The sequence below is a fragment of the Candoia aspera genome, chromosome 10, assembly GCF_035149785.1.
Source record: "Candoia aspera isolate rCanAsp1 chromosome 10, rCanAsp1.hap2, whole genome shotgun sequence".
In the NCBI taxonomy this organism is placed as follows: Eukaryota; Metazoa; Chordata; class Lepidosauria; order Squamata; family Boidae; genus Candoia; species Candoia aspera.
In genome coordinates, this window is record NC_086162.1 from 10,535,103 (window position 1) to 10,558,718 (window position 23,616).

Below are 23,616 nucleotides of genomic sequence, written 5' to 3' on the forward strand. Positions count from 1 at the left end.
TAGAAACCGGGACTGCTGGAGCTGCCATCATTCAGTGGTGCAGTCACATGACATCATGCATAATGACCGCACTGTTTAGAGACAGAGTTTCCGGTTCTAATTGTGGATGTTAAGTGAGGACTACCTGTACTTAGAAATTGCAACTAGTCCAGAATAAAGCTACTTGCATACTCACTGGTCTCTTGGCTGAGCCAAAGCGATGCTTACCAATGTGTGTCAGGCTTCTAGCAACTCTCATGAGTGTGAATCCTGAATAAGGGAAAGGTTTGCTGCCAAATTATAATCCTCCCTAATGCTAATTAAGGCAGTCGTTATGCAGGCCATCTCAAACTAATTCCTTTGACCGGATGTCAGAGACCCATCCCGGCTGTCTTTCTTGCCAAGTATCTCTCAATGTCCAAGACCACAAAAGACCACCTAGGAGGATAGGCAAATTCCAGCACGTCCAATGACACACAACCTCCTTTTTAGGAGAGTTTCCCCCCCCCCTCTCCTTTTCTGGAGCAATTAGCTACTGCAGTTGCAAGCATGGATTAGAAATCCCATAGAGGAGCACGCAGAAGGAACCTAGAATGGTAACAGCTGGGGCTCCCGTTCATGCAGTATCGAAACTGGTGGAAATGCAAAAATGAGATTAGGAGCGCTTTCCAATAAGTGAGCCAAGAATGTCATTTTGAAAAAAAATAACAGATGGAGCTGGAGACATAGCACAGGTTTACATTTCAAACTACCAAAGGAAAACATAGAGCATAAGGAGATGCACAGTCTTTTAGGTGGAAGGTTCAGCTTGCTTGGCATCCAGCAAGGCTTCTGGAAACTCTGCAAGCTGGAGATTAAAAACTGTGCTTCCTCTGATACCAGAAATCATATAGGGTTCATGAATAGCCTTTGCACGGAGTTTCAGCCAGGTTCCTGGAGAATCCAGGCTTATCAGAATTTGGAGGAGGGCAACAAAGATGATAGCGGGATGCGAGGATGTCTCCTGTGAGGACAGGCTGAAAGAACTTGGGAGGTGCAGTCTGGAGGAAAGAAGGCTTAGGGGAGACAGGACCTTATTTATTTATTTATTTGTTAAAACTTATTTTATTGCAAGTTACTAAAAATACACAGAAATACAAAAAAACGGGAACTACAGAAACTGCAGAAGCAAACTGTAAACAAAAACAAACAAAAACAGAATTAATAACAAACAATAATAAGCAAAACCAAAATGAAGGGAAACATTATGAACCATCTAGGCATGCCACGTGTATATCCAGTATTAAACCATGTAAGGAAATGTCAAATCAGGAGAAAAAAACTCTGCTCTTGCAAAATATCATGAATCTGTGCCAAAGGGAAACATACTGCCTCATTTTTTATTATTAGTGAAAAAAATGTCTTTTCAAAAATGAATAACTTACACATGCTTTGAATCCAGTCGTTAATGTCCAGAGTAATACTGTAGTGCTTTTCCAATTGCTCCAAATAGTTTGCTTAGTAATTCCCCATGCCTGAGATAACCATATTACAGGAGGTAGCTGCACTCGAGTGCTTAAAGAGAAGCTACAGGGAAAACGGGCAGAGACTATTTGCTGTGGCCACAGGACCAGGCAGATCCAAGTTCACCCTAAGCTTTCTCTGAGCCCACCCTACCTCACAGAGTTGTTAATGGGGGAAGGAGGAGGAGAAAATCACTTTCTGCTCCTGGAAGAAAGGCAGGCGAGAAGTCCAGTTCGTGAATAAAATATTGCCAAGGGTGCCTGATCTTGACACTTGCAATATGTGATGCAGTCAGGCTTATACAAAGCTGGTTTTCATTGCAGATCAGCCACAAAGAAACCAGCTAATCTGAAAACACACCATAAATTAACCTCAGTTTCAGCTGGAAGTTGCACACGTTAACAGTAGACGAGGGTGTACACATTTGCATCCTGGCTTAAATGGCATAGAAGATAAATTTCACTGCTGCTTTCTCTTTCTCTCACTCCCTCGCTAATTTTTTTTTTAGTGGGGGGAGATGATTTGCATGACCTTGGATACCCTGAAGAGTTGATGCTGAGATGTAAAATTCCCCCCAGTGTGCTTTTCCAGTTATAAATCTGTCCAACGTTTTTTAAGGTTGTGCAGCAGGGTAGACTGAACAGGTAGCGGTGGAAAAGCGCTCAGTATTCTGGGCACATCTTCACACCTGGCACCGTGGTTTTCTCTTCCTCCCCTCCATCAATCTGCTACCTCCACGTGCCTCTAATAACCGCTACCAAATGTAGATGAACTCTCCAGCTGCTGCGAGTTCATCTACATGGTGTGGCTGAGATTTTCTGCCTGCAAATTTCTGAACTTGCAATGCAGTCATGTTCCTGGGTGTTTTGCGTTGTGACACTAAGGTTCTCCCTTTCCCTTCACAAGGGAAGAAGTGGCTGATTGAGAAAGACAGTAATTGATAAGGCAGCATATTTATTCCCACTCAGAGGGAGTGCAAAATGTACTGGGAGCAAAGCCCAGCTTCCTAAACACCTTTTTTTTTTTTTTAATCAAGTTTCTAGCCTTTAAGGTCACGCAAATCACCCAGAAGAACTACAGAGGAATTCTAAGACTGCGGGAAAAATTGTGGTATTTTACAGATATATTTTCAGTGCCAAACCGTAGTATTCCTACGGTGACGGTATCTCAGAGTAGGAGATATGGATTCAGATCTTAATCCTCTTGTGAAGCTTGCTGGCTGATGTTGCTTGGACATTCACTTTAACTCAACTCCAGTGAAGTTGCCGGACAGAGCAAAATTATTCAATCTTGACTCCTTTGAGAAGATGCTTGAGGGAGGCAGTTGTATCCATGGGGGGGTGGGGTATGCAAATGATGAAAGCATTGTTGTACTGTCACAATGCAAATTCCACCCCTTGTGTATGTGTGTCATTGTGATGCAAAGAGGGCCAGGGGTGGGGGTGGGGGGCTGATACTGCTTTTTTGGATTTTGACAAAAGCATCAGATCCCCTGGACTCCTCTGGGGAGTGGGGGTCATTTGGCCCACAATACACACCCTGAGTTGGAGATGCACGAGCTGCACCTGTTTTGGCACCCCCATCACTGCCCAAATTTGTAGCAGAGTGCCATTTTTTGCCACTTAATCTAGAAGTTATTCTGTGCAACCTACTTCAAGCCTCCTCCCACCCAGCAGGGTAAAAGAAAAAATCAGCCCCACAGCCCTTCCATAAAAAATGGTGCTGTACCAGTGTTTCTCAACCTCAGCAACTTTAAGTTGTGTGGACTTCAGCTCCCAGAATTCCCCAGCCAGCATTCTGGGAGTTGAAGTCCACACATCTTAAAGTTGCTGAGGTTGAGAAACACTGCTTTAAGTCAAGTTCAACTCCTGATCACTAATTAGACATATTATAGGGTATTTTCTGCAACAGCACAGAATTGGTTTGCCATTGCCTTATTCTGGGATGTATTTTCAACTGCTCAAGTCTACTCTACAATCCTGGAATGCCCTGGTAGTCTCCCATCCAAGTGCTAATTGGGTCTGAGCATACTTAATTTTTCTGAGACAACCTCAAACAGCTAGAGGCCTCATAGTGCAGATGTCCAACTTTTGCACTAGGTAGTCTGCTCTCTGGTTGGTTAAAATGTAATATAAAATATTAGTCAATCAAAGTATCTTCCGTGCGATTGTTTGACTTTTCTAATCACAAGCTGTTCTGTTCTTCTCACCGCTGCAGATCATGTCTCTATTGGTGGCCTCGGGGACAGTTTTTATGAATATCTGATTAAATCTTGGCTCATGTCTGACAAACAAGATAGTGAAGCCAAAAACATGTATGATAAAGCCCTCGAGGTAAGGCGAAGAATGAAGCATGATCCTTTTACAATTGATCAGATCAAACCGAACGGCAGCAAATACTTTCTGAGAAGCCACGCAGATCGAGATGCGTGGCCCAGATTCAGATCTTACCTTAAGCACAGAATCATTGGGGAGACTTAGGCCATCCATGTGTCCTTCCAATGTTAGGTTGGGTTTGGACACCATGGTTCAGAAATAGGGTGCCTTCCAAATGAGACTTACAATTCCCAGAATTCCCATCTCTACACAGCCATCAGAAGAAAATTTAAAGCATGTGGTTCCAGTTTTCATTATCTGCCAGAGTTTGTCATTGGATCCAAATCCTAAACCGTACAGGTAGTCCTCACTTAACAACCACAGTCAGGATCAGAATTTGTTGTTAAGTGAAGTGGTCATTAAGTGAATCTGGCCTGATTTTATGACCTTTTTTGCAGCGATCATTAAGTGAATCACTGCAGGCGTTAAGCAAACCATGTGGTCATTAAGTGAATCACATAGTTCCCCATTGATTTTGCTTGCCAGAAGCCAGCTGGGAAGGTCGAAAATAGGGATTACATGACCATGGATGCTGTGACGGTCATAAATGCAAACTGGTTGCCAAGTGCCCAAATTGTGATCAAGTGACCTCAGGGACACTGCAATTGTCCTAAGTGTGAGGACTGGTCATAAGTCCAAGCTGTCACTAAACAAATGGTTGTTAAGCAAGGACTACCTGTAGTTAATCTTAGCCATGATTTGTTGATATAAGAAAACTGTAATACATGGCTTGAAATTTTAAAGAGTTTGTTTCATCGTTAGAATGGTTTGTTGGCTTCATGAAAGTGGCAAATTGCAGTCGTTCAAATTCAAAACTATTTCAAACTGCTTCTTCAACTCTGGTGCCCTCTTGTTTCACTTGTGAAACAGTCTGCTTCAAGGGCAAAACCGCTGTTTCAAGAGACAAATGGACTGTTTTGAGCATTTTTAAAAATGATTTGGAGCTAAAAAAGAAAACCACAGAGATGTTTTGAGCTCAAAATTCTGCCAGGATGCTCTACAGTGGATGTTTTGAATTCATTTAGAAATGTTGCATGCACTGCTAAACAAAACCAGGCCTAAAGGTTCCAGACTCTTCTTTATGCCCATGTTGGATAGGACGATATGCAAGTCAGGGGATCCTATGTTCCTGTCTCCGTTGCAGTAAAAGATTATTTTATGTGTCCTCCAAACCAGCCATAGGTTTTAAAAGTAATGAGGGTGCTTTCAGTATCGTTCTATAACTTTCTGAGCAGTTCATTTTGAACTGGAAAAAAAGCCAAGCGCAGAGGGGGGATTTGGGGCTAGAGTGTGTAATATTGCCCACACGCTTCTACCTGTCCCTGAAGGGGGTTGTAACTCTAATGTTTTTTAGTCCAGTTGTATTGTTCAGTTTTGGTTGAATCATGGACATCTCCAGGGTGAGAGGAAAGGGCAAGTGATGTCTCATGCATGATAATCTCATCACACAAAATGGGGCAATTATGTAACTGCATCATCTCATCACTGATTCATTTGATAACATTAAAGATGAGTGGCTCAACAAACAGACAGGTTCACTTCGATAGGAAAGGCAGCAAGGATAAAGGCAGCTCCTCCTAACTCTGGCCTATTGAACTGAACATCTGCACTGATGAATTATGGAGCTGGACTCCACTGTGGCAGAAGTACTTACAACTGGTCCTCATAGTTGTGGCCATCGCAGCACCCCACAGTCATGCGATCATGAATCAGGTGCTCAGCAACCAACCTGCACTTCTGACTGTCGCGGCATCCCGCAGTCACGTGATCACAGATTGCAACCTTCCCTGCCAGTTTCCGACAAGCAAAGTTAATGCAGAAGCCGGAAGGAAATCAAGTTGCGGTTATGTGACGTCCTCACTTAATGACCTGTGTGGTCCTCACTTGACGATAGAAACCGAGACTGCTGGAGTTGCCATCATTCAGTGGTGCGGTCACATGACATCATGCATAATGACCACACTGTTTAGAGACAGAGTTTCCGGTTCTAATTGTGGATGTTAAGTGAGGACTACCTGTACTTAGAAATTGCAACTAGTCCAGAATAAGGCCACTTGCATACTCCTGGTTCTTGCTGCTGGGAGCATGTAACACTGATTCTCTGAGCCCTACGTTGGTTGCTGATTGGTTTCTGGATACAATTTATGGTGGTGGTGTTGAACTATAAAGTTCTTTTAAGCAGAGCCTAGATGGCTGCCAGAATAGCCATCTTCTTGCATAGACGTCATTTGACCATTTATATGCATCATTTTTGACACTGCTACTAGTGTATTCTTTATTTTATTTATAAAGCTGCCTCTTTTTTCTTTGTTCCACACAAATACACCGTTTTCTCTATTTTCCAAATGCTGTGAAATTTAGGCCATAGAAAAACATCTTGTCAAAAAATCAGCTGGTGGGCTAACTTATATTGCCGAATGGCGAGGAGGCATCTTGGACCATAAAATGGGGCATTTGGCTTGCTTCTCCGGTGGCATGATAGCCCTCGGAGCAGAAGACACCACAGAAGAGCAGAAACAGCACTACTTGGATCTAGCTGGGGAAATAACGCGCACCTGTCATGAATCCTATGCTCGCTCAGGTAAAAGTCCAAGCCCATCTTAGAAAAAGGTTCTGTGCATCCTTGTTCACCAATTAATATCGTACACAGCTAACATCCCTCGGTGAAGCCTCACCCCATCCTCAGCTGCTATTGGCAACCTACTTCCGGTTGCCCTGCTGAACTCACAAATGCGCTGTTGTATTATAACCCATAATTGTTTAGTCTTTTTGTTCCGCCAGACTTAGAAAGTGGCTCCAACTGAAAGGGCTGCATTTGATCAAGGTCTGTGGTCTTTTTCCTCTTTTAAAGTCTAAACCGAGGATATGTCCACCTTTTTCAGCTTGACTTGATAGCGATGGTGTTTGCCGTCCCCAGGTCAGGCCCCTTCATAATTGAAATTCAGCAGGTACCTAAGGTTTAGGACCAATCCGCTTTTTCACTTTGAGGTCTTCTAGGAGATCTGAACAATGTTTCTACTTCAGAGCGGAAGTATTCATAATATACTATTTCTTCAGTGAATTCACACATTCGCCCCAACTTTTAACAGACCCTGCAGCTCTCAAACATGACACAAGTATCAAAGTTTCAGATTCCTCTGACTGTTCTCTGTTTTGTTTTTGTTTTTAATGGCTAGATACCAAGCTGGGCCCTGAAGCATTTCGTTTTGATTCTGGAGCAGAGGCGATGGCCACACGACTCAGTGACCGTTACTACATCCTGCGCCCTGAGGTTGTAGAGAGTTACTTCTACTTGTGGAGGTTAACGCATGACCCCAAGTACAGACAGTGGGGCTGGGAAGCTGTCCAAGTAAGTCAGAAAAAGTGTCCTAAACTTGATATTTTCAAGTTGGGAGGACAACAGAAAGATTAAAGTAAAGCTACAAAAATCTTGTGAAATGATATATAGCCTTTAAGCCAGTGTTCCTCAACCTTAGCAACTTTAAGATGTGTGGACTTCAACTCCCAGAATTCCCCAGCCAGCCATGCTGGGAGTTGAAGTCCACACATCTTAAAGTTGCTAAGGTTGAGGAACACTGCTTTAAGCAAAGTAAGGACTACTTAGGGCACTGAGGGAAGGGGTGGGCACAGAGTTTTTTCCCTTGGCTATCATGCCCTGAACTCTTTCACTGCCACCCTTAACTGTAGTCAGATTTTTTGTCATTTTCCTTATCTGCCATGTTTGACTTTAATCTGCCTTGTTAAAAAGGTGTTTTCTTTGGCATGGGGAGTGACTAATGTTTAAAAGTTGGTTTGTCAGAGATCACATTTGTTTCCGTCTCATGGTGTGAGAATTGAACTTCCATCAAGGGACTCCATTGTTGAGCTGTGCTTAGGGCTGTGCTTAGTTGGCCTTCATCCGGCCCTGAGACCCACGTATTGGTAATTTACTTAGTCCTTATGACAACCTGCTTTGAGGTGCACAAAAAGGGCAAAGAGTCAGGTGGAGCAGGGCAGCCCCAAAATCAAATCAAATCAATAAATAAACATCTACCCCTGGCTCAGAACTTCCTGTCTTTCACTTGGCAGTCCTGAATAGCACTCTTCAGTTTGTGCCACGTGGCAGCCACAACATCTGGTCTCCTTGTGGGGCCTAAGAGAAGCCTGCTGGATTTAACTAAAAGCCTTCCAGCACAGCACCTTGGTTCCAGCAGCACCCAAGTAGAAGATCCCTTCACGGCTGCCATCTAATGCAAAATAAGGGTACTTATACTTATTTGGGAACCCTCAATTGCAGAAAATGTTCAGAAAGATTTCCTACAGTTCTTATCTGAGAGCCCCAACAAAACACAGGAAGTGCCAGCCACCCCATCCCCACAGTGAATCTGAACAAGCTTATTTTGCTGGCATTCCAAGAAACCCTCAACAGCTTTTCAATGCCTGTGTGAAAAGCTGAATCCCCCTCAGACCCTCACATGGGGAAAGCATCACCCGTGATGATGAACGAGCGCTGCTTTGCCATTCCAGGAAATGGGTTAACTTTCTTCTCCTCCCTGCTCTCCAAATCAGGCGCTGGAGAAATATTGCCGGGTAGAAGCGGGTTTCTCTGGGATCCGTGATGTGTACACAACCACCCCAAGCCATGACAACATGCAGCAGAGCTTTTTTCTGGCAGAGACGTTAAAGTAAGTCCTGAGCATTTTCAATATTTGACCATCGAAAGAAGTTTCAAAAGGAGGTTATTTTTCATGAAGCAAGTGGTAGGGAAAATCATGGTTGCTGAAGGGCTCAGGAAAGATGTCTTTAGGAAGAAAACATACTTATTGTGGTGGTGGTGGTGTTGCTTTCCCATGATCAAGCCCTGATAAATGGCCAAAATGCCACTGGCCTCACTGGAACACAGCTTGAAAGCTTAGCCTGACTCGATAATTCTCTACTTGGCCCTCTCAGGGCTTGTTTGAGGAAGTTGAAAAATGATCAACTGTAGCCATCATAAAATGCTGGTGGAGTGGCAGAAGCACAGAATAGTGATGTTCCAAGAAACATATTTGGAGGGGACAACTTATTCTAACAAGAAACACAGTTTAGTATTATTATTATTATTATTATTATTATTATTATTTATTTTATTTTTATTTTATTTTTTATCCTGCCTTTATTATTTTTACAAATAACTCAAGAGGGCGAACATACCAAATACCCCTTCCTCCTCCTATTTTCCCCACAGCAACAACCCTGTGAGGTGAGTTGGGCTGAGAGAGAGTGACTGGCCCAGTGGTGACCTGGCCTGCTTTCATGCCTAAGGCAGAACTAGAACTCACGGTCTCCTGGTTTCTAGCCCGTCGCCTTAACCACTAGACCAAACTGGCTCTAAAAATACCTACGCTTTTCCTCTCTAACTCCTTCAGCACCACCCCTTTGGAGAAGGCTCTGAGATTCAGCGGTGGGGTCCAGATTTCAAATAGAATTCTTTTGAATTTGAAAGAATCCTTTTTGAGTTCAAATCAATCAGTTCTATGCACAAGTCAGAGTTTGAGGAACAAACCATTTTGGAAAGCCGTGGAATATTCTGGAGCACACCAACCTTCTTCAGACCTTGCCATTCTGGCATTTTTCCAGAAGTAAATCTTCCAAACCAGAAGCAATTCTAGGAGTTCCAGACAAGGCTTTCCAGACAAAACAGGTCAATTTCAGGGCCAGACCACTCCCCCACCCCCCCAAAAAACCTGAAACTACTTCTCATTTGGAGGAAGTTACGAGTTTTGCACATACCTCAAAATAATTGTTTTGAGGGCCAGACGGCAGTTCCCCATTTGAAGCGGGCTGTTTCAATCATTTTGGAAAAGTTTTGAGGTTGAAACAGACTAGTTTTGGAAAAGGTCTGTTTTGTCCATTTTGAACACAAAACAGTCCATACTCAGAGCTGTCGGTCTGAATCCCAAACCAACTGAGGTACAGGACTCTAGCTTAGGCCCAGACAGAACGATATCCGGCAGTCTCACCCAGCTCACTTTCTCTGCTCTTCTCCCTGGCTCCAGGTATCTCTATCTTCTGTTCTCTGAAGATGACATGCTCTCGCTCGAGGACTGGGTGTTCAACACGGAAGCTCACCCGCTGCCTGTGAATCACACAGACTTTGTCCCGAAGACCAGTGTGCAGTAGGAGCGCCTGTGCCCTCCCGGGTTCTGCACAGGCATCTGGTGGGGTTGCTTGCATTTTTTTTCTCTCCTTTCCAGTAAAGGAATGCGCACATTCCTGGAAAGGTATTTGGGGGGGAATTCGTCCAATTCCGGACAGTGTTATATTGGGGAGTATAAAAACTGTGAAACAAGCACCTTTGTGGGGTTTTTTTTCCTCTGTGAGGAAACTTATAACCTGATAATGAGATGTTGATGATGGGCCATAAGACAAAGAAAATCATGGACATTCCTTTCTGTGAAGAATTTCTATGGAATCCACTGACTTTGCTTTCGCGTGGCCAAAGGATCAGGAGTTTGCCATAAAATAGATGTTGGTTTGTGCCACTCTTCTTGCCCCAGTCTTGCTGTCTCCTTTTTTATATGCCATTGATTTTTTTTCACCTTTCTGATCTACACTTTTTTTAAAAAAACAATACGCATCTCAAGTGGGTCCTAATTAAAAAGTGTTTCGAAATCCCAGGCACTTCTTTCTTTACCCCTTTCCTCCCCTACTCTTCCGTTCCCTTTAAATGTTTGCCAACTATCTTTTTGTTTTGCTTTTCCTGGGTTTTGCTTTATTGCTTTTCTTTTCTTTTGTTTCCCTTTTCATCTGGAGCCAAACCTTATGAGGCACTTGTGATAATTTCATTTCTGTAATGCTCAGATGTGAAAAGTAAAATAAAAATTCATGTCAGATAAAAAGATGTGTGGCTGGGTGGCCCGGAAGGCTAGAAAAAAGGCGGGCAAGGGGTGATTGGAGGAAACCGGGGCCTTGGCCAGTCCTCTGGTTTTTCTGCTGCTGAAGCAGATGGAAAGAGCAGGCGCCTTTGCTGCCTTGAAACAGCATATGCTTCAGTATGAGAAGGGGGGAGAGGGGATACTGCACAAAAGCTGCAGGGGCTGAACGATGGAGTGAACCAGCTGCAGCTGCCTCTTGGAAGCTGAGAATGTAATTGCCGGAATGTGGGTGCACAGACAGACAATTGTACAAGTGGGTGAAGCTGCATCTGCTGAACATTCTGCCTTTCTTTCCACACAAGAACTGTACTTCGGTTAAGCTGTCCTCCTTGATCTCCAGGCAGTCGACACAGGGCTTTGTGCCTGTGCACCTGGTTCAGGGAAGTCAGCCTTCCGCACCACTGTGCCCTCCTGATGTTTTAGAGTACACTACCCATCATCCTCATCCCTCACTAATGTGGATACTAGTCAGTGAAGATGGTGGTTGAAGTCCAAAACCTCTAGCAAGACCAAGTTGGGAAGGACGGTGTTAGTTCCCTTCGCTGAAGTTGGCAGAGGTTGGTTGTGTGTATTAACTGCACCTCCTTCAGCTTTTCTTCTTCACAGATTTAACTCCGCTTCTGCAAGTCCTTTTTCCCCCTTTTCTCTCTGCCACAGACAGATGGTTCAGGTACTCAAATGCATTTTTCTTTCTCCTAAGATTTTGGTGGCTTTCTTTCTAGACTTAAAAGTGTGGAAGAAAGGCACTCAAAGCAAGATGCAAAACAGAAAAAGTTTCATATTGAATCTGCACCTTTTGAAGCCCTGGGGGAAGTCAGACTGTCATATGGGCCCTTTGGAGATTTCATCTTTGGGGAAAGGGAGGCTGGCAATCTCTGCCTAGGTGGATAGTTGCTCATAAGTAACTGCCTTGGGAATTTCTCATCATATTGCAAGGTTTTCCTAGCAGGGAAACAAGCATATGCCAAAGTAATTTCACGTGGGATTAAAACAGACTGCTTATAGAATCAAAATGCCTTTTGACATGAATCGAAGGGTATTATTCCAGATCCTTTTATAATTTTCATTGAATTTCGAAGTACAGTGGAGCAGCATAATTTGTCAGCTGTCCTTCATCCAAATTGCACAGAATTACTGCAAACATTAAAGAAAAAGAAGCAGGAGGAAATAGAAGGGATGGGGAAGGAAATAATTATTTCATAAAAGGTAACCACCAGTTTCTTTCATGAGAATGCTAAAATCTTCAGGGGGAAAAAAATTGCAATGTTTTTCTTTGGAGACTGCCACAAGGATGTTCTTTGTACCAGTATCTAAAAGGCCTTGCTTCTTGTTGTACTTCTCCCATTTGGAGTACAGTCTTCAAAGCTGTTCTTAAAGATGGAGGGAAGGATATTTTTTCTGTTGAGAGATGTATGTCTTCCCTATCTGTGTGCAATAACTTACTGTGCTAAATGCATCTGAGACACCAGCAGTGGTTAAGCCAGGGCCAGACATGATTCAGGCCATATCTTTTTCTCTCCCTCCCTGCTCTGTCCCAGTGCAAGGATTTGCCAAGGAGAAACATCAAAGATACAGTCTTCTTTCCAGAGTCTAAACTAGAATGCATTAAAAAATTTTGAATGAACAGAACCATTCAATGGATAGCAACTCTGAACTTGATAATGAACCTGAAAGTAGCCAGAGATTAATTTTTTTACTTCATTTAATCGAGGAAAGACAGAATCAAAGCTGAGTCATTATTACATCTGGCAGCTAGAAATTGCATACAACTTCCAAGGTAAAGGTAAAGGTTTCCCTTGACGTAAAGTCCAGTCGAATCCGACTCTAGGGGGCGGTGCTCATCTCCGTTTCTAAGCCTTGGAGCCGGCATTGTCATAGACACTTCCGGGTCATGTGGCCAGCATGACGACTCGGAACGCCGTTACCTTCCCGCTGAAGCGGTACCTATTGATCTACTCACATTTGCATGTTTTCGAACTGCTAGGTGAGCAGGAGCTGGGATGAGCAACGGGAGCTCACCCCGCCGCACGGTTTCGAACCGCCGACCTTCCGATCGACAGCTCAGCGGTTTAACCCGCAGCGCCACCGCGTCCCTACAACTTCCAAAGACCTTCGCTAATCTTCGAAAAAGCTAAACAGATTTGGGGCTGAATAGTACTTGGATTGGAAAGCTCCAGAAAATCCCAGGGCAGTAGGTTAGACTGGCAAATCAATAGTAATAGTCATCATCACCCTGGAAGGAGACAGTGGCAAATCACTTCCATATTACTGCCAAGAAAACTGCGTGGCCTATCCATGTAATCACCAGGAGTCATATAGGACTTGAAGAAGATTTTAACTTTTATTTTAAAATAGTTTTGGCTCATTCTTCTGAGCCAAGAAGATGATCATAACATTCAAAGGAATGAAATCCACAAGGTAAAATGCATTCCAATCTACACATACACCTGGCCTATGTGGATCGGGTCAGTTTGCTTGAAACGCAAACCAAAAGAAATCTCTGTGTGCTCTCTATCCAAACCTCCTACAGAACGTTGTAGCAGGTTACATTAGGAGTCTTCCTTACATCAAAGGGGGAAAAACTGAACAGAAGGGCCGGGTGGGAAGAAGCCAGAAAAACATCAATTGACTTATCTTCTACCACATTAGGAGAGTTGAAGGTATATGATTATTCTCTGGTTTTTAATCTGGCAAATTTGTGGGTGCAGTGAAATTACAGCTGATCCTTGCCTCCTGATTTTTTGAAATGCAACTGCTGATTCAGTTGGAGCAGTGGAACATACGAAGTGTTATTGAATGGCCCCTTTTTCAAACATACAGGTGAGCCCCCACATGAGTCTCCAGTCTAACCAATATGCCAAAGAAGGGCTCTTTTCTAGAGGTGCAACATGCAGCACTACAAATTATGCTGCTATGCTTCAACAAAGTGAAGAGAAAGTGTGTGGAACTGAGGGCATGAATGTTACAAGCACATCACAGTTTATTTTATAACCCTTCTCTTACAGAAGGATAATAATGATGAAATAACATAGCAACCACTTGGCACGCAGATTGATAACACTTTGTTCTAACAACTGTTCTTGAGAAAAAGACAAAGGGAGAGTCAACAGCATTTTTAAAAAAAGCAAGGAGGGCCCTGTGAAATGGCAAGAGGTTTGGGAAGCTAATGAGAGGAATCTGGGGGCTGGCAAAGTGGACTAGACTGTGCAAGGGAGAAAATGGGAGCACCAAAAATGGAAATAATTTATTGGATATTTATCTGATTTCAGAAGAAAGGGAATAGAGAGAACCTTGTTTGGAAACTCACAGTTTGAATGAGTCTGCTTGCAGTTTTTTTAAGGTACATCACAGAATGCCCCAAATGAAAGAAGGCACTCCGAAATGCATCATACATTTGCTCAGAAACAGTTAACGGCATCTTGTGGAATTTGGTTTCCCGTGCTGGGCTTCCTTTCCTTTCCTTTCCTTCCCTTCCCTTCCCTTCCCACCCTCCCTGCTACCCTTAGGGCCCCAGCAACACAAACAGAGATAATTGTGCAATATAGTATTTGTTCTAGTAAGAACGGAACAACCAAGATGGAAATGGGAAGACTGAACCACTTGCAAGTCTGTTGTGAAGGACTCCACAGCCAAAATCATGTGGTTGCAAAAAAATAAAATTGCCAATGGAAAAGCTTAAAACGAGCCTTCTCCTTAGACCAGTGTTTCTCCATCTTGACAACTTTAAGAGGTCTGAACTTCAACTCCCAGAATTCCCCAGCCAGCTATGCTTTTTCCACATAGGAAAAAGAACAAGCAGGAGTGCTATTTCCACCAGAATCAAAGGAAACTATTTAGCCACTGGATGCTGGGCTCATGAGGCCCCTCTCACATTCTCTTCATGGGGTGATATCGGTGGTATCCTCTTGTTTCAGGGGAAAAGTGAAGAGTACAGATCTCCCCAAGCACAGAGCTCCTGTTTTGAATGGTGTGTGTTTCTGTCCACATGACTGACTGTATAGCCATCATTTGGTGGCTAGCTATATTAAGCTATGCTCATCAAGGTGGACAACTGGGCTTAAGTGTCACATGGAAGCCCTTTAGTACCACAGTGACACCAGAAATAACGGGGGAAGGCAGCATTTTTGTCCGTCTCATTGCTTCAACCTCTTTCTCACACATCCTAATCTGGGCAACAAAAGATCCATAAATGAGGAAGAAGCAAAAGTAGTTGTTCAGAGTCAGAAATGAGACATATCTCAGTGTGTTTGGGGTTCTTAGTTCCCACCGTCCATCACCTGAGAAACAGCTATTCTTGTTTTATCAGTCTGGGAATTTCATCAGTGCTGTAGGACTGTGCAGGCTTAGTAAGGATCTGGTAGACAGTGATTTTTCTAGCCCTGATCCTTAACTACTACCTCATACTGGTTTTGGGTAGGGACCCACCCTTGTAGTTAGCAGACCATGGTGATAGTTTAGTGTGTTGGTTGTGTTGGGGGACTTCTTTGATAAACAGGGCATAAAGAAAGGATTGCTTAATGCCTTGTCCAAACCAGACCCATAAATCAAATGGAGCTTTGCAGAATTTGCAGTATGGTTGCTTGTAGCACATTCAGCTTAGAGAGACCTGCATTCATTGCACCTCCCACATGGCTGCTCAAAGTAGGTCAAGAGGTACAGTGGCCAATATCCGACAAACTATAAGCAAAGTATGAAGTGTTTTTAGTGCTTATTCTGTACATGAGAATTAGACCAGACTATTTAATAATGGGGGGAATACAAGGCAGAAAATGTATTATTGGCAGAAACAAGAGGGGAGGTAGACAGGAAAGTAACCACACACAGGTAGTCCTTGTTTAGTGGCTGCCTCGTTTAGCAACTGTTCCCAGTTACAACAGTGATAAAAAAGTAAGTTTGCACCCATCCTCGCATTTATGACCTTTGTGGGTCTGTAAAGCAAAGGAAAGCTGAAGTAAGATCATAAGCACAGTTACGGTTTCACTTAGCTGCCACTTCGCTTAATAACCAAGTTGCTGGTCCCAATTGTGGTTGCTAAATGAGGACTACCTGTATTGTGCTATATGTATTTATTGTGTTTCTATCCTGTCTTTTCAGAGAAAAAGAATATTTATTCCCTTTAATTTTATTCTTGCAATTACTTCAAGGAAGATAGGGAAGGATAGTGACCTGGGTTTGATGTCATATAAAGTTATGATTTGTTTAATTGATTCACTGAATTACTTGCCTGGATTTATACAGCATGCTGGGTGTGATACAAGGTCACAGCAGTGCCTCTGTTCCTTGACATGTAAAACTTCCTTCCTGCTCGATAGACCCACCTCTGTGCACCAGCAGCACACAATCAGAGCTGGCTGGGTCTGTGTTGTGACATCCGTTCTTACAGCTGTTACAGCTGCTGCAATGGAGGCTTCATTCTTCCTGGAATGAAGAAGAAGAAATTCCTGATGGCACAACAGAATTCGCTTCCTTTTTACCTTCACCCCATCTTGTAGAGATGAAGCTGAGAAAGCCAAAGAGCTGGATTGTGTTGTGAGGCCCTGATGATGGTGGGGCCATTATAGAGCTTTAATCTCAGTCCCAGGAGAGGTAAATTAATCCTACAATCAGCTCTTCCTGTGAAATGGCTGACCTGGAGGATCTAGTTTGTCTGTATGCAAAACTAGGTCCTAAGTTCCTGCAACACACTACCACCCTTTGCCCTGGTTGAGTATGTAGTGGGAACAGGGCCAGGTTTTGCTGGCTTTTGCTCCATGTTCCAGCCAACATGTCCTAATGAGAGATGTTACTGGTTCATGATCCAAACAGTTTAGATGATTCCAGCCAAAATAGATTTATATGGAACCTACAACTCAACACATACCTGCAGACATGAGCTACTTCTTACAGCTTCTCCATTCTGAGGACTGGATTGGCCACTTAAATAAACAGTTGGTAACAGCCCAACTTTTTCTCTGGGCCTGCCTGACATACAGATCTTTAGCAGGTTAATTGTTTTCTCTTTTTCCAGATACCAATTCCACGCTTGTTGTGTTTTACTCTGACCAGAAGAAGGCAGGCTAGCTTAAAAGATTTATCTTAAATCTTTGCCCAACCTTTTCCAGACTGAGAAAGGAGCTTTGAGCTGCATGCTGGGGGCTGCGCTTGAAAAAGCCCGGGAGACTGGAATTAAAGCTCATTTAATTTTCATTAAGTAAAATTAAATATAGTTAACATGATTACACTCCAGGAATGACTTTCAGAATTTCTCCTTTGGTAACCGTTTGTTTATGATTTCTGGGGGCTTCACTCAAGTCTTTTTCTATTCCCTGGAGATCTATGCACATAATTAGAAATAATGAACAAAAGAATATGAATTCAAAAGAAACAATGGCCAAAGGAGCAGCATTCACATTACGTCAACTACAGCACGCTTGCGCTACAATAAATCTGTTCTCTTGGGGCTCTTTCTTCTTTTAGAACTTCAAAGCTCAGGCACATCCCCAGAAACCCTCACAAATCAAAGGTAGCTTCTGCCACTGGTCGACCTCTGTGGATTTTAGAAGACAGTTCGGTGTGCCATGAGCCACCAAAGAAAAAGTGTATCACTGTTAAGATACACCGCTTTCATTGGATGCTGTGCAGAGATATTTGCCTGCATTCTTTTCCCTAGCTATTTTTGTTCAGTTTCATGAAAGATAATTCGTTTCTGAAATTTCTTTCAAAGGAGAAGTGGATTTCTGTGAATTGTCCTAGGTGGAAGTGTGAGGCTCTACCTGCACCTCTTTATTTAGAAATGAGGCAGCTAGGTTTGAATGAATGCCTTGTCTTTCCTTGTACAATAATCTCTCCAGCAGTTGGCAGCCTCTCTGGCTTACCATACTTCCATTAAATCCCAAAGGAAAGAGTCTCTAGGGAAGTCTTCCATGTTTTTTTTTTTTAGTTCCAGATTGGGAAGTGCCAGGTAGTCTGGGAGACTTCAGAATGACAAAACATTCAAAACAAAAAGCAGGAGCAGCTGCAATGGAACCTAAAACCATCAGAGAAATGGCAAGTTCCTGTAGTTTTTCTTCAATAAAAGAAATCTTTTAAAAAACGTAGGTGCTCTCTTTGTGCAGAGATGGGTTCTGATGGCATCAACACAAATAAAAGGACAACCCATCGGTGAACACTTCTACAAGTCATCACAAGTTTCCATTCTATGCTGGATTCTATGAAACTACAGGCAGTCCTCGACTTCCAACCACAACTGGGACTGGAATTTCCATCGTAAGTCGTTGCAGTCACAAGTCACCGCATGACCGGACCTGATTTTACAACCATTTTTACAGCGGTCATTAAGTGAATCCAACTTCCCTAATGGGCGCTTTTCACCACAAAATAGCAAAAAATGTCGCAAAATGTGATCACGTGACCACGGAACGCTGCAACCGGTTGTAAATGTGAGCCAGTTGCCAAGCACCCAAAATGCGACCATGTAACCGCAGGGTGGTGGTGTGACATTCTGCAATGCTCAGAAGCGCTTTACAGACCAGCTTCTGGTGAGAATGGCAGACTGAACAGCTGTGCCAGCGGGTTCAATGGGCAGAGTTGACAACGTGGTAACTTTTTTCGGGCTCAGGCAGGTTTTCCTGAAGCCCAGAAATGTTCTCCAGCTAAAGGAGAATACCTGGAATCATCCTGTCTGTCTTCTGGATGGCTGCTTGCAGCCAGAAGATTGCAAACAGTGTTTCACATTTGACTGGTAAGAGCCACCTGGGAGGTGGGGATTTCATCACTTTCCAAGCCGCACTGTAGCCTTAAAGGGACACTAAGACTGGCCACCCGCTTTCTAAATCACCAATTTTTTTTAAAGTATATTTACCCCAAGAGAGGCTTTCTACAGCGAGGAGAAGCTGGTTCTCTTGGTGCTTAACATTATTTTTGGGATTATTATTATTTTTTTTTTTTAAGTTTTGGATTTCATTTTCCTTCCAAATATAAAGGAGGATTGAGAATAAACAATTGTCTTCCTGTTATCATTTTTGTATTAACTTTGGAGATATTAGCATTTTCTTACACTTGAATTGACTGATTTGAACCTTCAGCTTTCTGTTTCACTTTCCCTTGAGAACTGTCCGCTATCTCACTTTCACTTTGTGTAAACACACTTTGGAACTCTTCCATAGCTTTGACTTTCACTGGTTAAGCATCTAGGGGGCACCATAATCTACTGCATGAGACATGGAGGATTTCAAACAGATTCTTTCTGACCTTCATCAGGAGTTTAAACAGATTTCTTCTGACCTCTATCAAGCTTTTATGCAAGATATCCAGGACATTGTGGAAAATATGAGATCTAAAATCTGCCATCAGGTTCGGGATGTGGTGGATGAAACTGAGGAATTTAAGAGCCATAGAAAGGTCTTCTTTAAGAGTGAGATTGGGATTTTTATCGAGATGCTGGATGAAGATAGTGGAGTTGAAGAAATCTAAGGGAGAGAATTATCTGCAAGCCATAAGTAAAATTGATCTTTTGATGGAATGCCATGAAAAGAACCTGGAATCTTTGAGGGGGCAGCTGGGCTGTTTGATTCTTTCAAGAGAAAATCTCTGTGCATATTATGGGGATATGTAACTGCTCTGGTTTATTTTGAAGTGGGAAAAGGGTTGAAGAATGTTTATCTGTTTTGCTTTAAGGATTTGATTGATGTTATTCACTTTTAAAGATATGGAATTACTGTTTTGAATTGTCTTTGTTTTTTGGGTTTATTAAGGTTGGGATTATTAAAATTGTTGTATTATTAAGTATAATAGCGGACAACTTATATGCTTTTTAATTTGATTCTTATATAGTAGACAGAAATGTATAGAATAGTGGTAGGAAGGGAATAATTATATATGTGTTATCTTTTGGAGGGGAGAAAGATGTTTAGGAGGTTTATATGAACTTTTCTTCCCCCCTATTTTAATATAAGGGGGAGGAGTAACTGTACTTAGTGATTTTTATTATGTGTTAAAGTGGAATGATTTATAGAAAGAATGTGGTGTTTTGATTTAATATAGAGTAAGAGATTATGGAAATTTTTGTATATCCTTGCTGTTGAAAGTCAGAAGCCACATCTTTTTGTAAAATTGAAAAAACTTTCTCTTGTGTTTCTGCACCTTTTTAGGTTTTTTTCCTTTCTTTGTAGTTTTTTGTTTTTCTGTAATTTTTATTCTTCTCTTGAAACTTAATAAAATTTACCCAAAAAAAGAAAAAGGAAGTGCTTTACAGGCCATAAAGCACCCATCCCAAGGCTGTTGTGACTTTGGACTGTTATTAAACAAACAGTCATAAGTCAAGGACTACCTGTAATGCCACTGTCATACTGACTAACATAAACATGGACCTTAAATTGGCCACAACCTTCACAGCCTTTAGGAAGGCCCTGAAGACATGGCCCTGCCACCGTGCCTTGGGTCTGGCAATTATGGGGAGCTTTTATTATGGCTGTGTTGAGCTGAAGTAAGGATGGGTTTTGCTGCTGATCATGAGTTTTTGTTTTAAATTGTTTATGGATGGTTTTTATATGTTTGTATATTGGTTTTTAACTTTTTACTTGTAGTGAGCCGCCCAGTCACTTGGATGAGATAGGCAGCAATACAAATTGAATAATGATAATAATTAGTAGTAGTAGTAGTAATAGTAGTTGGGGGTAGGTGAAAGCTTAGTGTAGGGATCATACTCATCTCTTATCATCATCATTTGGGCTGGTTGTGCATTAATGAGCATGGAGCATAAGGTAATATCACGTAGTTTATTTTGGAGGGTTGGAAGATAAATATTAGATCCTTTAGAGCCATTTCAAAACTAGAATTGGGAGAATGTCATCTATTCATAGTATGGTGAATTTGATTAGCAGTAAGCCATGTAATGGAAAGTTTTCTAACAGCAACAATAACCATAATAAATTGTGCAGTGATCTTATGCAAATTACTTGGAACTAAACCCATTTTATTGGATGCAACCCTACCAAAGGGATGCACAGATTACTGTGATAATAATTACTGTGGCAGCAGCAGTAGAAGTGGTGACTGATAGATCCACAGACTTAAGTCAAAAGGCTACTATGTTCAAGATGTAATCCTGCACCCATTTAAGGAGTGTGAGCCCAGCTGAACTCAAGACACCTGGTTAGAAAGGTAGATTATGTGCAAGTGATAATAGGGAAGAAGACAGATACAGGTAAATTACTATTTATTAAACATGTATGCCACCTGACTCTCAACGACTCTGGGTGGCTCACAACCATCAAAGAAATTACTGCATATAGATATAGATTATATAGTTGAGGACTATCTAAATTAAGTGGGTAGCTAATTATTGCAGATATTTGCAGGTAATGGGTAAAGGACTGAAATTTTCTAGGCTGTGAGTTGGGATGTGGTTGAGACCCTTTTTTTTTCTTTGCTGTTTGGTTCTTTAGGTTCTGTCTGCAGTTATCTTTTTTTTTCCTGGTTGTGGATGTCATTTTATTTATTTAGTTAGTTAGTTTTCAAATGTTGCCACTGCCCATCTCCCCCCAGAACATTTATTATGTTGTTATAAACCTTGATACATGGTATTGTTTTGATGCAGTGCTGTTTATATCTTCTTTTTCCTTGATATACCTTTTTTCTTTTAATTTTTTTTTAATGTGTAAGTGGAGTCACCATGGAGCCGGACAGCCTTGAAACTGAAATATTAAAGGATTAAAAAGGAAAGGTAAAATGTTACAGGAACAAGCTAATTCTGTGTGGCAGCCCTTTCCATGCCTATTTCTTCAGACATTCCTCCAGGTTCTTGTCCCCCATTAGCCACCAAAGCGCCAAGGGTGACTTTGGGCCGGTCTCAACCTCGGCCCATCCTACCCCACAGGGTTGTTGTGGGGAAATTTATGGAAGGAGGTATCTCTTCTCTCTTTCTGAAGCGAATTACCTTGGAAGGAAGGCCAGGGTGGAGCAGCAAGCCAGGAGACCCCACTCCGGTCCCCGGGCAACTCTGGTCCGGCCCAGCCGACCTCGCGGGGAGGTTGTGGGAAGACGCGAGGAGGAGGCAGGGAGGGAGGGAGGGAGGACACGCAGGCCTCCTGGACCGGCGCAGGAGGGGCGGGAGACGGACTGGAAGCCCCGCTGCCGCGCCGCCCGAGGATCCTCGAGGCCGAAGCGGAACCACCACCCGCTTGGCGCGGCTTCGTCCCGCCGGAGGGGCCTCCAAGAAGCCCCGCCGCCGCCGCCGCCTCCTCAGCGGGCCACGAAGGAAGCGCGGGACCGCCGCCCGGCAAGGCCGTCGCCTCCTCCCTCCGCCCCGAGCGAGGCGGGACCAAGAGCCGGCGTCTCCTCAGCCCGGCAGCGGCGGCCATGGCCCGCGGCGGCAAAGAGGAGGGCCGCCCGCCCGAGGAGACCTCCTCGCCTCCGGAGGCCGCCCGGGGCGGCGGTTCTGGGCCCTTGCGGCCGCCTCTTCCTCGGGTGCCGCGGTTGGGCCTGGCCTTGGCCTTCCTGGCGGCGCTTCTGGCGGCCAAATACTACCGGGACGCGGAGGCCGCCCGGCGGCAGGTAGCGAGGGAGCGGAGGGCGGTCGGGACTTCGTGGGGCGAGGAGGGGCCGTGGGTCGGCGGGGGGAGACAAGGGTTCGGGGGGCAGCTGCGGGCCCCCGGGACGGTGAAGGGGGCCCTGCCAGCCTGTGGGGTTGGTACATGGCGGTGATGGTGATAATAATAGAAGTGACTGCAAGGAGACTTGCTCCCCTGAGACTGCAGTCTACCAGTGCATCTGTAGGGGATATTCTTAAGACCTTTTGGGGTCATTGGGGCTTACTCCCCAGGCAGTGGGGAGAGCGGATGGGGCCCTTCCCACACCTGCCTTTGACTCTCAATTTTGAAGTGGGTTCAGAAGATGCTGCCTTCCCACATCCCTGGCTTCACCACGTCATTGAATGAGTGACCCATGTTCTGGGTGTGCAAAAGGCAATTCTGAGCCATCATGAAATGGCAAAATCAGCCTCACCCATGCAACCTCCTGCAAGGGAAACAGGATCAAATTTAAGTGCATCTGCTAGTTGCTTACCTGGTGGTTGAGCATCTTGTATGGATGCATCTCTTAGGTAGGATTATGTGTACCTGTGTCCTGCTGCCCTGTAGAAAATCTATTATTATTATTATTTCCCACCTTTTTATATATATGTGTGTGTATATGTATGTTTGTTTGTTTGTTTGTTTATATAGGTCAACTCAAGAACATACTGTACCTAATCCTCCTCTGCCTCCTCTTCCCCACAACAAGAGTTGGGCTGGTTTCATACCAACCTGATGGCACATAATCAATCAATCTACGTCCTGTTGAGTTTGAAGGGCATTTCTCCCAACTAAAGAGCTGTATAAAAATTGGGCACAGGCTTGTACTGTTTGGGGAAATAAGCCCCATAAAACTCAGAAGTGTTTTTTACTAGAAATAATTACACATAGAAATGTGATGTGAATGTTGATATTTGGAGGAGTGTTTGTTCTGGGGGTGCTGTGAGTTTTTGAAGGCTGTTTTATGTTTTTATTACTGTTTTTGTGAGCTGCCCAGGGTTATGTACATAAGATGGGCAGCCATGTGTCTTTTAAATAAATAAATTCTGTGTAGGAATTGTTAGTTCGGGCTCAGCAGCATTAATAGAATTGTTTTCACTGTGTATCTGCTGTTCATGGTGCCATAAAACTGAAGGGTAGGGCATTTCAGGACAGACCAATGTAACTGATGAGATTCCTTGCAGCCCTAGATTACTTTAAAGAAGGTTCTGGAAGGGAGGGGCAGGGGATAAATAACTTTTCAGCACCCTCACTAAAACAGAACTAATCTAAACTCACTTCTACGGAAGTTTTTGTCCTGGCTTTACCCAGTTC

At 43.4% G+C, this 23,616-nt stretch overlaps 2 protein-coding genes and 1 long non-coding RNA gene across 3 annotated transcripts in view; 2 read left to right on the plus strand and 1 right to left on the minus strand.

Annotated features, from left to right (window-relative positions):
- MAN1C1 (mannosidase alpha class 1C member 1) overlaps window positions 1–10,167 on the plus strand; it is a 145,300-nt gene extending 135,133 nt beyond the window's left edge. The window contains exons 8-12 of the mRNA XM_063311809.1: window positions 3,700–3,815; window positions 6,219–6,438; window positions 7,034–7,206; window positions 8,406–8,521; window positions 9,875–10,167. Of these exons, the coding sequence (XP_063167879.1) occupies window positions 3,700–3,815; window positions 6,219–6,438; window positions 7,034–7,206; window positions 8,406–8,521; window positions 9,875–9,998 (749 nt within the window). The 3' untranslated portion in view covers window positions 9,999–10,167. The remainder of the gene's footprint in view (window positions 1–3,699; window positions 3,816–6,218; window positions 6,439–7,033; window positions 7,207–8,405; window positions 8,522–9,874) is intronic.
- Window positions 10,168–15,910: 5,743 nt separating this feature from the next.
- Window positions 15,911–21,766, minus strand: LOC134503593 (uncharacterized). Its single transcript, XR_010068561.1, has 3 exons — window positions 21,669–21,766; window positions 16,973–17,066; window positions 15,911–16,171 (listed from the first exon to the last, which is right to left on the minus strand). It is a non-coding gene; the product is annotated as an uncharacterized LOC134503593 (long non-coding RNA).
- Window positions 21,767–21,873: 107 nt separating this feature from the next.
- The window catches only part of SELENON (selenoprotein N), a 94,230-nt gene continuing 92,487 nt past the window's right edge, over window positions 21,874–23,616 (plus strand). The window contains exon 1 of the mRNA XM_063312605.1: window positions 21,874–22,285. Coding sequence (XP_063168675.1) covers window positions 22,091–22,285 — 195 coding nt within the window. The 5' untranslated portion in view covers window positions 21,874–22,090. The remainder of the gene's footprint in view (window positions 22,286–23,616) is intronic.